Raw genomic sequence first — 15,347 nt, 5'->3', positions numbered from 1 at the left:
GGAGGATGTGCTGGTCAGGGCAGCAGTCGAACATTTTCTGTATCCAGAAAGGCCCGTACAGGACCTGCAACATGAGGTCGTGCATTATCCTGCTGAAATGTAGGGTTTCGCAGGGATCGAATGGAGGGTAGAACCACGGGTCGTTAACACATCTGAAATGTAACGTCCACTGTTCAAAGTGCCGTCAGTGCGAACAAGAGGTGACCGAGACGTGTAACCAATGGCACCCCATACCATCACATTGGGTGATACGCCAGTATGGCGATGTCGAATACACGCTTCCAATGTGCGTTCACCGCCATGTCGCCAAACTCGGATGCGACCATCATGATGCTGTGAATAGAACCTGGATTCATCCGAAAAAATGACGTTTTGCCATTCGCGCACCCAGGTTCGTCGTTGAGTACACCGTCGCAGGCGCTCCTGTCTGTGATGCAGCGTCAAGGGCAACCGCAGCCACATTGTCCGAGCTGATAGTCCATGCTATTGCAAACGTCGTCGAACTGTTCGTGCAGATGGTTGTTGTCTTGCAAACATCTGTTGACTCAGGGATAGAGACGTGGCTGCACGATCCGTTACAGCCATGCGGATAAGATGCCTGTCATCTCTACTGCTAGTGATACGAGGCCGTTGGGATCCAGCACGGCGTTCCGCATTACCCTCCTGAACCCACCGATTCCATATTCTGCTAACAGTCACTGGATCTCAACGAATGCGAGTAGCAATGTCGCGATACGATAAACTGCAATCGCGATAGGCTACAATCCGACCTGTATCAAAGTCGGAAACGAGATGGTACGCATTTCTCCTCCTTACACGAGGCATCACAACAACGTTTCAACAGGCAACGTCGGTCAACTGCTGTTTGTGTATGATAAATCGGTTGGAAACTTTCCTCATGTCAGCACGTTGTAGGTGTCGCCACCGGCGCCAACCTTGTGTGAATGCTCTGCAAAGCTAATCATTTGCATATCACAGCATGTTCTTCCTCTCGGTTAAATTTCGCGTCTGTAGCACGTCATCTTCGTGGTGTAGCAATTTTAACGGCCAGTAGTGTAGTTGTAGGCCATGGAAGGGACGGCGTTGAGGTAGTCGCTGACTGGCTATCGGACGTACAGGTCATGTTGGACGTGTCCGTCTACGTTATGAGTAAAATGAAGAAGTTACTGGTTTCTCGCGTCCGGATTGTTTTGTCGTGAAATCAGTTGCATTTACAGACAGATTGTGAAAATTTGAGCTTCGTGAAGTGGTTTGTTAGAGAGATAAACGCGTGTGAACTTTCAGCCTTTGTAAAATTCCGCACGGCATATTTCGTATCCGTATATGGAATGTTTGACGAGCAATTTCTTTATTAGAAATCCACTGAAAAAGGACCGAATGTGAAACTCGTAGATTGAAGCAGAGTACTGACTGTAAATCGCGTAATAATTCCGGTCGGACTTAAGTACATTCCTGGCTGACTTGTGTGTGTACTGGGTTGTATGAACTGTGAGCTGAGGACAGTAATATTATTCGTTAAGTAAATACGGGCTGATGGAAAGTTGTATAATTTTGAACCTAAGGAAATAAAAGAACTCGTTGCAGAATTTTGCCATTTTTCTAAAGAGGTGAAGCAATCGCCCTCCACCCGAAATTTGTTATAAGATATAACAGGATAGTCTGCTATCAGACTTTACGCTGACTTTGCAAACGCAAGTATTGACGGTGTTGTTCTTCAACGCTGCTTTTAACATTGTCTGGACAGTATCTACGTATGCAGAGAAATGGGCTGATTATCAGACACCGTACTGAGGTAGGTGGAACATTTGTAATGCACAGTACGACGAAAGATCTGAGTCGAAACAAGGCCGCAGGAGTAGACAACATTCCATTAGAACTACTGACGGCCTTGGGAGAGCCAGTCCTGACAAAACTCTACCATCTGCTCAGACTTCAAGAAGAATATCATAATTCTAATCCCAAAGGTAGCAGGGGGTGACAGATGTGAAAAATTACTGAACTATCAGTTTAGTAAGCCACGGCTGCAAAATACTAACACAAATTCTTTACAGACGAATGGAAAAACTGGCAGAAGCCGATCTCGGGGAAGATCAGTTTGGATTACGTAGAAATATTGGAACACATGAGGCAATACTGACCCTACGACTTATCTTAGTAGCTAGACTAAGAAAAAGCAAACCTACGTTTCTAGCATTTGTAGACTTAGAGAAAGCTTTTGACAATGTTGATTGGAATACTCTCTTTCAAATTCTGAAGGTGGCAGGGGTACAATACAGGGAGCGAAAGGCTATTTACAATTTGTACAGAAAGCAGATGGCAGTTATTAGAGTCGAGGGATATGAAAGGGAAGCAGTGGTTGAAAAGGGAGTGAGACAGGGTTCTAGCCTCTCCCCGATGTTATTCAATCTGTATATTGAGCAAGCAGTAAAGGAAACAAAAGAAAAATTCGGAATAGGTATTAAAATCCATGGAGAAGAAATAAAAACTTCGAGGTTCACCGATGACATTGTAATTCTGTCAGAGACAGTAAAGGAATTGGAAGAGCAGTTGAACGGAATGGACAGTGTCTTGAAAGGAGGATATAAGATGAACATCAACAAATGCAAAACGAGGATAATGGAATGTAGTCGAATTAAGTCAGGTGATGCTGAGGGAATTAGATTAGGAAACTAGACACTTAAAGTAGTAAAGGAGTTTTGCTATTTGGGGAGCAAAATAACTGATGATGGTCGAAGTAGAGTGGATATAAAATGTAGACTGGCAATGGCAAGGAAAGCGATTCTGAAGAAGAGAAACGTGTTAACATCTAGATTTAAGTGTCAGGGAGTCGTTTCTGAAAGTATTCATATGGAGTGTAGCCACGTGTGGAAGTGAAACATGGTCGATAAACAGTTTGGACAAGAAGAGAATAGAAGCTTTCAAAATGTGTTGCTACAGAAGAATGCTGAAGATTAGATGGGTAGATCACATAACTAATGAGGAGGTATTGAATAGAATTGGGGAGGAGTTTGTGGTACAAATTGACAAGAAGAAGGGACCGATTGGTAGGACACGTTCTGAGGCATCAAGGGATTACCAATTTAGTATTGGAGGGCAGCGTGGAGGGTAAAAATCGTAGAGCGAGACCTAAAGATGAATTCACTAAGCAGATTCAGAAGGATGTCGGCTGCAGTACGTACTGGGAGATGAAGAAGCTTGCACAGGATAGAGTAGCATGGAGAGCTGCATCAAACCAGTCTCAGGACTGAAGACCTCAACAACAACAACAGTACGACGAAAGGTAGTGTGACATACAGTACGGAAATTAAACCCGCCCCGCCGCAACGTGTTCACATGTTGACTCAACGACATCTTTAGTTGTGATTACAGTGGGCACGGGACTATCGGAATTCGACCCTCGATCAACGGAAATGTGTCGGCTCTTGAGGTGAAACACATTCTTGCTACACTAGTTCGCTGGTCGTCTCCACAGACGCCGTCACTGAGGTGGACAGCGACTCAAAATGTGCAGCGCTCCACGGCCGCAGGTCGGTGGGACTAGTAATATGCTATAGGAGACATTCCCCTCCACTTGCGTGGGAGCCGTGGTAGTGATCGAAGACACGCTGACACCTCCCAACCACCTGCATCCCTGAATGCTTGATGTCTTCCCCTACGCCGATGTCATCTTTCAGCAGTATAATTGTCGGTATCTCCGAGCCAGAATGGTGCTACAGTGGCTTGAGGAGCATTACAGAGAACTCTCGTTGATGTCTCGGAGACCAAACTCGCCTGATGTAAAACGTGTGAACCCGTCTGGGGCGCCATCGGGCGCCATCACCGCGCACACAGATTATCGGCTGATTATTTACGCGAATTACGTGGAATGTGCGTAGTCATCTAATGCCACAAACCTACCAACAAACTGTCGAATATCTGATGCGCAGAATCAGTGATGTATTTCGTTCCAGAGACGGAAAAACAAGCTATTAAGCAGGTGGCCATAATGTTTTGGCTCATAGGTATAAGTGTGACGTATGCTCAGGATTACTAAATTTTTGTTTGGTATTATTACTTTGCATACAATGAGTGTAACACGAGGGACGTCCCAAAAGTAAGTTTTGCCATTTTTTTTCAAAGAGAAGATGGTACATCAGGTGACACAAACAAACGCCACAATGTGTGCCGTGTACTGACAATGTGGTCGCCAATGGACGTGCCTGCTGTTATCTGTATGAATGGGCAGATGAGACTAGTGTACTAGTACGGTCAAGAAGTCATGTCAAATGGTTGGTCGCTGGTGTTGCATGTGCTGTCCCTTCACATCCATGAATGAAAGCAACATCGCTAGAGTACAGAACACGGTGTTGGAGGATGGATGTGGCGTCCACACGGTGTACTGGCCATGCTCAGGCCCGTCACAGGCTTCATGATGTGTTGGGTTATGGAACAGTGTCGGCGAGTGCCAAGAAACCTGGTCCCAGATCACAAGAGCGCAAGAGCTGGAATCAGCCTCAGTCACTTGATGCAGTATGTGCAACAGCTAAATGAGTTCGCTTTTGCATGTCCATTCTTCTCATTGGTGGTTTGAGGGTCTTCAGCTGTTCACTTATGTAATAAAGTGGAACACCTGCAGTCGTCCTTTCGATATTATTTATTATATGGCTATCGGTTTCGGTGCTTCAGTACACCATCTTCAGGCCTCACTTGACTATGAAGGGGTTGACTCCAATCGGATACACGATTCAGCAACGGTAAATACCTATGCTTTTCACAGACAACCTGTGCCCTGGTGTAAGCTGTCGTCAGCACGCCGGTCGGCAAAGAGTTTGCGTAAAGAGCGATAATAGGCCCTGAATCAAGCGCACCTATCAGGAGGGAGGCCAAAGACAGATTCGCAAGCAACGCGCCGCCGACGCCCTCTCCACCGCTGGTATTTAGATCACGGCCACTGACTGGAGGGCCTAGTCAGTCACTGACAGTCAGCCCAGTCAGACGGTCAGTCAGTGAGCCAGAGTCGCAGCTGTGGTTAGCTCAGTTACTTGCTCAGTCGCTATTCTAGTTGGCTGTCCATGTCACTGGCTACGAGACTGTAGTGTTTATAGAGCTGCTTCACTAGCAGTGACGCTAATGTGGACTATTACAGAAGAGCTTGTACCACAACAGCTTGCTTAAAGATAAGTAGCTTCCTGTTATTATGAATAAAGAACCCTGTTAATACAAGTGTGCAGCTGTTGTAACACTGCACTACTGCGAACGATACTTATTAAAGCCTGTACTATGGTAAGTTGACGGGCTTCACCTTATAAGAAAGGATTTTGGTATATATGTTGACCGCGTGTACCTGAATGGAGGCAAAATCAGACTTTCACCCACTCAGTAACAACAATGTTACGTCAAGCAAGTCTGAAGTGGAACTACACATTAGGACGGACAAGAAACAACACAGCAGACGCTACCAAATTGTTAATAATACGGTCGCCAGCCTAATTAGGCATTAACTGAGTTTCTTCCCTGTACAAGTTGCTGTACTTTCATACAAAACAACACGTAATAACACTGCATAATATGGTAACTTTTAGAACCAGAAAATCTACTGAACTAATAATTTCACTTTCTGTACTAATATGGACGAGCCATAAATACACAACAATACACTATAATGTTTGCTACAAACTTCGTACTGTCTATTGATCTGATTAAATTCGGGCATAGGTTACCCTAGCAATAGCACTTCCGAAACACACATACAATGTCAATTTTGAAAAAGGTAAAACACGGATAAATTTTGGTTTTATATTGACTTTAACTTTGCTGGTCAAATCAGGTCAGTTCACTTCAGAATTCAAATGAATAGAAAAGAAAAAAAAAGGGGGGGGGAGATCCTGAAACTGTTATGATCACTGTATTGAAAATATTGATTAAAGGATTCATTAAGCACTCAAGATTTCCAATAGGTGAGTTACTAATCTTTTTAGCTTATTTCCTGCTCATTTAATTACCATTTTATCTGCCTCAAATAATTAAACTTCATTACTAAACCAATTTCAACATTATCTTCCAACTTTGCCAGACCTATATATTCATTAACAACAAAGTTCTTTAAACATTTTTCTAACATATCTAGATCTGCAGGTAATTATTATTAACATAAGCTTTCATTCTTCAGCTCGGGACACTCGGGTTGCACAACATGTGGAAAGGACCCTATCTAGGTTAATGATGAGGATAATTAAATGATAGGACAGTTCTAGTAAAAGTTAAATTGTTATTGAACAGTCAGGAACAAAAGTAATACTGGTCCACACGAATACAGTACTAAAAGTTTCAACCTGTTCGTGTCGATGCGGCGGTTGGCGGGCGGCGAGATGGCGAGGCCCAAAGCACACATACAATCACGGCTTTGGCTCTTGATGTATCGGCACTTTGCTTCTTCTTAGCGTCGCAATACTTTTCCATTTAGTGCCTATAGAATTTTGCCATGCTGTTTAGTCGTCGGAAACGGCACATCCGAGGCTCAATGAAATCACGTTTTCCAGGAGAGCCTCCTCGATCCAGAACGTGTTGCTCAGATCAAAGCCCAACTCCGACTACTACTGCTGAGCCCGTTATGCCGTGCCGCGCTCGTGTGTATTTTCCCGCGCTAGCCTGCCATCCACCTTTTACCGCTCCCCTACAGACAGGGTATTCACCAAAGGTTTTGCATTCTACATATCCTAATACATTGCCTACGTATGGATCAGACGCACAATTACAACTTTAACATCTTACAATAGTTTCAACGTTTCTTACATTTCAATTCTGTTATAATATTGCTTGAAATTTGGCATAAACATTAATATTCACATCGAAAGTTGTTTATAGTTTCTTTAACACAATGGCAAGAAAAGAAAAAGAAATGAAATCAGAACATCGATTACACTAATTTATCTAAAATCAGAAGAAAAAATTGTTATATGTACAATAGTATAGCGTTGGTGTTGTTACACTGTGTTGTAGAAAGAAGACACCAGCCACCAAACAATATCCTCTCCCTTGCTTCAAGACTTGGTACAAGACTCTACAGTGGCAAGATGACACAAAAATCTGTAACAACGATGTTGTGTCTCCAACCATCAACCACACAATGCTGGTTACTGATGAATGATGTATACGATTGGCGTTAACCACCTCATCATCAGTTAAGGCCTGAAGATGGTGTACTGGAGCACTGAAACTGGAAGCTATATAATACATAACATTATAAGGACGACCGTAGATGAGCTCGTGTTCAGAATCAACACAGGCAATGAGACATGGGTGCACCGCTTTTCCCCAGAATCCAAGGCTGCCTCATTGGCGTGGAAGCACCCCAGTTCACCAGTGGAGAAAAACTTTAAAGTGTCACCCTCTGCCAGAAATGTTATGGCTATAGTGTTCTGGAACGCAAAGGGTATGATTCTTCTTGATTTCCTCTGGCAAGGGACTATCAATGTGGCACACTACTGCGACATCTTCACCAAACTCCCGCCAAGAGCCAAGATCTTGCATGAAGGTTTTGTGCTCTTGGCCAAGAAACTGGATTGCACTCTACAACAAGCGTCTCAATGTCAGTTGAGATTACGTTGAAAAGTACTGCAAGGTGTGTGTTCCTGATGCCATGGTGTATTTGTTTTTGGCAATAAAGTTTCCGTGTGAAAAACAGTGACTTACTTTCAGAATATCCCTCGTAAATGAAGTATGAACTAATAATCAAGACAGTTATGAAACCGAAAATTTCCCTTCGGAATGATACGCTAGAAACTGACCTTTGGCAGGGAGTAGCCTTGTAGCGAGGTGTCCTCCGTCACCTTGTGCGGGACGCTGATGGGTGCGGGGGTGTTGATCCGCATCACCTCCCTCAGCGTGGCCTCAGTGTACGGCAGGCTGTAACAGGCGAGCACATGTTTTTTCACTTGCGTGCCATTATCAAGCGGGCAACTTTGCTTCTAGGTGTGGTGTAACAGATTTTGACTGCTGTGCAGACTCCCATATGTAGAACATTGATGTTGGTGTGGTCTTCAGTCCAGAGACTGGTTTGATGCAGCTCTCCATGCTACTCTATCCTGTGCAAGCTTCTTCATCTCACAGTACTTATTGCAACCTACATCCTTCTGAATCTGCTTAGTGTATTCATCTCTTGGTCTCCCTCTACGATTTTTACCCTCCACACTGCCCTCCGATGCTAAATTTGTGATCCCTTGATGCCTCAAAACATGTCCTACCAACCGATCCCTTCTTCTAGTCAAGTTGTGCCACAAACTTCTCTTCTCCCCAATCCTATTCAATACTTTCTCATTAGTTACGTGATCAACCCACCTTATCTTCAGCATTCTTCTGTAGCACCACATTTCGAAAGCTTCTATTCTCTTCTTGTCCAAACTAGTTATCGTCCATGTTTCACTTCCATACATGGCCACACTCCATACAAAGACTTTCAGAAAGGACTTCCTGACACTTAAATCTATACTCGATGTTCACAAATTTCTCTTCTTCAGAAACGATTTCCTTGCCATTGCCAGTCTACATTTTATATCCACTCTACTTCGACCATCATCAGTTATTTTACTCCCTAAATAGCAAAACTCCTTTACTACTTTAAGTGTCTCATTTCCTAATCTAATTCCCTCAGGATCACCCGATTTAATTTGACTACATTCCATTATCCTCGTTTTGCTTTTGTTGATGTTCATCTTATATCCTCCTTTCAAGACACTATCCATTCCCTTCAACTGCTCTTCCAAGTCCTTTGCTGTCTCTGACAGAATTACAATGTCATCGGCGAACCTCAAAGTTTTTACTTCTTCTCCATGAATTTTAATGCTTACTCTGAACTTTTCTTTTGTTTCCTTTACTGCTTGCTCAATATACAGATTGAATAGCATCGGGAAGAGGCTACAACCCTGTCTCACTCCCTTCCTAACCACTGCTTCCCTTTCATGCCCCTCGACTCTTATAACTGCCATCTGGTTTCTGTACAAATTGTAAATAGCCTTTCACTCCCTGTATTTTACCCCTGCCACCTACAGAATTTGAGAGAGAGTATTCCAGTCAACACTGTCAAAAGCTTTCTCTAAGTCTACAAATGCTAGAAACGTAGGTTTGCCTTTTCTTAATCTTTCTTCTAAGATAAGTCGTAAGGTTAGTATTGCCTCACGTGTTCCAACATTTCTACGGAATCCAAACTGATCTTCCCCGAGGTCGGCTTCTACCAGTTTTTCCATTCGTCTGTAAAGAATTTGTGTTAGTATTTTGCAGCTGTGACTTATTAAACTGATAGTTCGGTAATTTTCACATCTGTCAACACCTGGTTTCTTTGGGATTGGAATTATTATATTCTTCTTGAAGTCTGAGGGTATTTCGCCTGTCTCATACATCTTGCTCACCAGATGGTAGAGTTTTGTCATGACTGGCTCTCCCAAGGCCATTAGTAGTTCTAATGGAATGTTGTCTACTCCAGGGGCCTCGTTTCGACTCAGGTCTTTCAGTGCCCTGTCAAACTCTTCACGCAGTATCTTATCTCCCATTTAGTCTTCGTAGAACATAGAGATAGGCATCTATGCACTGAAAGGCAGCTGAAAACAAATAAGTTACCAGGTAAGATGGACTCCACATTTAGTTTTACAGAGAGTACTCTTCAGCATTGGCCCCATACTTAGGTTGCATCTAGCGGTAATTACTCGCCCTGCTAAAATTCCTAAGTGACTGTCTGCAAAGATCTACAATATCACAGACCAACATCTTTAATACTTCAGAGTTCCTGAGCAAATTCGAAATTGGTCAATAAATTTTCTTGAGGAACCAAAACTCACACCGACAAACCAGAACGAAATCCCATGAACCATGGATGAAGGGCAACAGGCGGCTTCAATTTTCCTACATTTACAGAAAATATTTGACATAATACCACTCTGTGAATCATTAACGAAGCTCTGAACATACACAGCAGGCTCCCAGATACGTGGGTGGTTCAAATGGTTCAAATGGCTCTGAGCACTATGGAACTTAACATCTGAGGTCATCAGTTCCCTAGAACTTAGAACTACTTAAACTTAACTAACCTAAGGACATCACACACATCCATGCCTGAGGCAGGATTCGAACCTGCGACTGTAGCGGCGTGCGGTTCCAGACAGAAGCGCCTAGAACCGCTCGGCCACAACGGCCGGCTACTTGGATAGCTCAAAGACTTTTTAAGTACGAGCACTCAGAGCATTCAAAAAATTTCCGTTTGGCGACATTGCTGCACCGTACATGCAACGTAGCGCGACTCCAATGCAGACATATAAGGACCAACACATAGGCAAGAGATCGGCGTGGTATTCGTGTCTTTCCGACATGTATGCAGAAAGGTGATCTATGGACACGTTATTACCACAAACGTCTAAATAAGATCAACGTTCTGTTATTCTTTTCTTGACTACCGAAGGAAAAATACCGGTAGACACCCATCAGGGAATGAAGATGGGAATGAGGCAGCATGTCTGTAGAAAACCACCTTTGTGAAATGGTACACAAAGTTCTCTGCTGGTCGCGATTCGACAAAAGACGCTGGTCTATCTAGGAGGCCAGCAAAAGTTACGCAGACTCAAGGCGGGAGACAGTCGAGCACCTGCCCTATAGTCCTAATCTCGCTCCATTCGATTATCATGCTTTTGATCCCTTAAAAATTTGACTTGAAGGGGCGACGATTTCTGTCGAATGAGGATGTGCAGCAGGCAGTTTATGGACTTCCTCAAGCAGCAGGACACGGTGTTTTAGCAGACAGTTATTTCCAGTCTGGTGCATCGACAGAATGATTGCGCCAATTCTCACAGTAATTTTGCCTCATTGGCATGCCGATCATTGTGTGTGCAGCCTATGAATGGAAACTTTTTGATCGCCCCATATATTAGAACCTACTGTAAAGTCCTGGATAGTGAGTGTTCACCTGATACAAAAGTATAACTCTGAGTGCCCCATGGAAGTGTGATAGGACTTCTCTTGTTCTCTATACACATAAACGATCTTATGGATGTGATGAGCAGAAATCTGTGGCTGTTTGCTGACACGCTGTAGTGTACAGGAGTTTAGTTTTTGAGTAAATACAGGTGGATAGAAGATGACTTACTGTTAGATATAATTTCTAGTTGATGTGATAAATGGTAGCTTGTTTTAAATGTGGGATAAGTTAAAGAAGATGAGTAGAAAAAAATATTCTGTAGTGTACAAATACAGTAATAGTGGTGTGCTACTTGGCTCGCATAGAATTTAATGCTGCAAAGCAACATGAAGCGGAGTGAGTACGTAGTACCAGTTGTAGGGTAGACAAATTGTCGTCTTCAGTTTATTGGGAGAAATCTAGGAAGTTTAATCTGTTATCTACTATCTGTTACATGTAAAAAACAGAGTGGACGTGTGTATGCGTGTATGTCCACGATCTCCTACTAAACACACAGGTCGATTTCAACCAGATTTGTCACAGAAACGACAGGCCTCAGTAGTATCAGTACTGTAGGTCTATAACCTCCTAGCTCCAACAGGAGCGGAGATATGGACCAAAACGTATTTTTCCAGCCCTTTGCGTGTGGGCTGCCTTTCATGACACATGTTGTGTGGAAACAGAACCCGCCTGGTTAGCCGAGAGCGCTAATGCGCTGCTTCCTGGACTCGGGTGGGCGCGCCGGTCCCAGTTCGAATCCGCCCGGCAGATTAACGACGCCATGGATGCGGTTTTTCGGCGGTTTTCGACATCCCACCAGGTGAATACCCAGCTGGTCCCCACGTCCCCCCTCAGTTACAAGACTCGCAGACATTAGCAACACATTCGCACTGTTTCATGATTTACACTAGACACAGACGGGTGGGGTACACTAATTCCATCTCGGGGGGTATGGGGCGGCGGCAGGAAGGGCATCTGGCCACCGCTTAAAATTAACCATGCCAAATCTGTACTTAACCCTGCCAATCCTGCGCACGATGCGGGACAAGGCAGTAGCAAAGGAAAGCTTGTGTGGGAACAGAAACGACCTGCCAATTCAACCTGATTTGCAGGGAAGCCTACATGTCAGGGACAAGAAACGGTTTTCTGACGTATATGCTACCCTGCATCACAAATGTGTTAGAGTAGTATAGACCTGCTTTATCGATCTGTGCTGCATGGCGGCCTGAACAGTTGGAGAAAACAAACGATTTTCAAGACTGTGACGTGTAGCATGCCCTGTACGGCAAGTGTGTTGTGGGAATAGTGTGAGTCAGGTTTATTGAACTGTACTGCATGTGCTACAATTACTGATGAGCATGGCTTGGAACAGGGCAATATGAATAGAGGAGGGGATGGGCTGAGTGAAACAATGAGGGAATGAACAGAGAGAGGGAAGAAGGGGGAGATGTACGAGGCAGCTGAAAGGTGTAGAAGGATAGTGGGTAGGTAGAAAAGAAAGAGGGGGTGGCGGAGATGTAAAAAGATAGGGGAAGGAGGATATGGTCAGAGGGAGGAGGAGTAGGAATATATGGTCAGAGAGAAGGAGTGGAGACAATGGACAATGTGAAGAGGAGGAGGAGGTGAAGAGACAGAGAGTGTGGGAATGAGGAGATAGACAGGAGGTGGAAAGGTGAAATGTAAGATGGAAGAAGGAGGAAGGAAGAGGTGGACACAGATAGGAGGAGAAGGAGGAGGTGTGTTTAATATATGTGTCAAATACATATTTGAGCTAAGCCATGGCGAAAAGGCTAGTTCATTTATGAAGGAGACTGTAAACAGAACACTTTTGCAACCTGCTGCTGAGTACTGCTCGAATGTTTGGTATCCATACCAGGTTTGGTTAATGTAAGGCATTGAAGCAACTAAGAAGCACACTGCTAGATTTGTCACCAGTAGGTCCAGTCCACACACGAGTACTATGGAACTGCTCTGTGAAATCAAATAGCATCTCTGGATGGAAGATGACATTCTTTCTATGAAACGCTATTCAGGTAGTCTAGAAAATCGGCATTTGCGACTGCTATGACTAAGACACATCTCATGTAATGATTGCAAAGGCAAGATAGGAGAAAGCAGGACTCTTACAGAAGCATTTAGACAGTCACTTTCCCCTCACTTCGCTTGCGAGTGGAACAGGAAATGATGACCAACAGCGGCGGAGAGTGCCTTCCACCATGCACTGTATGCTGGGTTGTAAAGTATTTACAGGAGGTGGAAATACAGGGAAACCGTTGGCATCCAAAACAGCTTCTAATCTTCTCAGAATATGTAGGTACAGCTCCTGTATGGTTTTCAAGCGAGTGTTCTACCATTCTTCCTCCAAAATAGTGGCAAGATCAGGTAATGATGATGGAGCTGGATAGCTATCATACACCTATCTCTCCAAAGTACATGTCAACGGCTCAATAATATTGAGATGCAGTAGCCAGGCGAGACGTGACAATTCATCTTCATTCTCACAAAACTAGTCCTGGATGATGTGAGCCGGGTGAACAGGTTCTGTCGTCTGTTACACAGATTCGCCACTGAGGAACAAGTATTGTGCCGTGGGTTGGACTTGGAAGGATAAATGGTCCCATAATCCTCGGAGAGTAACCATGATACCTAAGGAATATCACACTGTGGCTGCCCAAACCATTACCAAACCCATGCCGTACTTCACTGTTGGCGGCAAGCAGTCTGTATCACAGGCTTGGGATGGCTCACTGCAGATGTAAGCTCGGGCAGAAGTTGGAAACAGTGTGGAACAGGGCTCATCGACCAAGTGACTTCTTTCCATTGCTCCATAGTCTAGGTTTTACTGCTTCGGCACCACATTTTCTTGTTACAGGCATCTGCATCACTGACGAATTCCACCTTGCCCTGAAGTTCTCAGCTTATGAGCACCCTTCATGTTGTCCTCTCATTTTTCGTCAAAATCGTCTTCAATGACAGCCCATCATGGTCAGTCAACATACACTTTCGTTTGCGTTGTTGTTTAGTGTAGGATGTTCTTTCACCATCTCTGTATGCAGTATAAATCTTCGATACAGTGCCTCTTGAAACACCAAATACTTCAGTTAACTTGGTTACGAAAGCGCTCACCATACGAACACCAACAATTTTCCCACGTTCGAATTCATTTAGCTCCAACATAGTGTGTACCGAACGAGGTGGCGCAGTGGTTATCACACTGGGCTCGCATTCGGGAGGAGGACGGTTCAAAATGGTTCAAATGGCTCTGAGCACTATGGGACTTAACTTATGAGGTCATTAGTCCCCTAGGAATTAGAACTAGTTAAACCTGACTATCCTAGGGACATCACACACATCCATGCCCGAGGCAGGATTCGAACCTGCGACTGTAGCGGTCGCGCGGTTGCAGACTGTAGCACCTAGAACCTCTCTGCCACCCCAGCCGGCGACGGTTCAAACTCGAGAGCGGCTATCCTGATTTACGTTTTCCGTGATTTCCCTAAATCGTTTCAGGAAATGCAGGGGTAGTTCCTGTGAAAAGGCACTGCCGGCTTCCTTCTCATTCTTCCCTAAACCGATGAGGCCGATGACATCGTTGTTTGGTCCTCTCCCCCAAATCAACCATCCAACCATCTACATTCACATCTACATGGATACTCTGCAAATCACATTCAAGTGCCTGGCAGAGGGTTCACCGAACCACATTCACAATAATTCTCTATTAGTCCAATCTCGTGCAGCGCGCGGAAAAAATGAACACACATACCTCTCCGTGCAAGCTCTGATTTCCCTTATTTTATTATGATGATCGTTTCTTTCTGTGTAGGTTGGCGTCAACAAAATATTTTCTCACTCTGAGGAGAAAACTGGTGATTATAATTTCGTGAGGAGATTCCGCCACGGCGAAAAACGCCTTTGCTTTAATGATGTCCATCCCAAATCCTGTATCATTTCAGTGACACTCTGTCTCCTATTTCGCGATACTACAAAGCGTGCTGCCCTTCTTTGATCTCTCTCGATGTACTCCGTCAATCCTACCTGGTCAAGATCCCACATCGTGCAGCATTATTCTAAAAGAGGACGGGCAAGCGTAGTGTAGGCAGTCTCTTTAGTAGATCTGTTACATTTTCTAAGTGTCCTGCCAATTAAACACAGTCTTTGTTTAGCCTTCCCCATAACATTTTCTGCGTGTTCCTTCCAATTTAAGTTGTTCGTAATTGTAATTCCTAGGTATTTAGTTGAGTTTATGGCCTTTAGATTTGACTGATTTATCGTGTAACCGAAGTTTAACGGATTCCTGTCAGCACTCATGTGGATGACCTCACACTTTTCGTTATTTAGGATCAATTGGTAATGTTTGCGCCATACGGGTATCTTTTCTAAATCGTTTTGCAATTTCTTTTGATCTTCTGACGACTTTATTAGTCGATAA

At 44.1% G+C, this 15,347-nt stretch overlaps 1 protein-coding gene across 2 annotated transcripts in view; it reads right to left on the bottom strand.

Annotated features, from left to right (window-relative positions):
- The window catches only part of LOC124552620 (probable cytochrome P450 304a1), a 121,940-nt gene that overhangs the window by 23,984 nt on the left and 82,609 nt on the right, over positions 1–15,347 (bottom strand). For both annotated transcript variants that reach the window (XM_047126946.1, XM_047126947.1), the window contains exon 7: positions 7,767–7,884. In XM_047126946.1, the coding sequence (XP_046982902.1) occupies positions 7,767–7,884 (118 nt within the window). The remainder of the gene's footprint in view (positions 1–7,766; positions 7,885–15,347) is intronic.

The sequence above is a fragment of the Schistocerca americana genome, chromosome 10 (assembly GCF_021461395.2).
Source record: "Schistocerca americana isolate TAMUIC-IGC-003095 chromosome 10, iqSchAmer2.1, whole genome shotgun sequence".
NCBI lineage: Eukaryota > Metazoa > Arthropoda > Insecta > Orthoptera > Acrididae > Schistocerca > Schistocerca americana.
The sequence above is the reverse complement of the archived record's forward strand: the minus strand, read 5'-3'. Positions and strand labels throughout refer to the sequence as shown.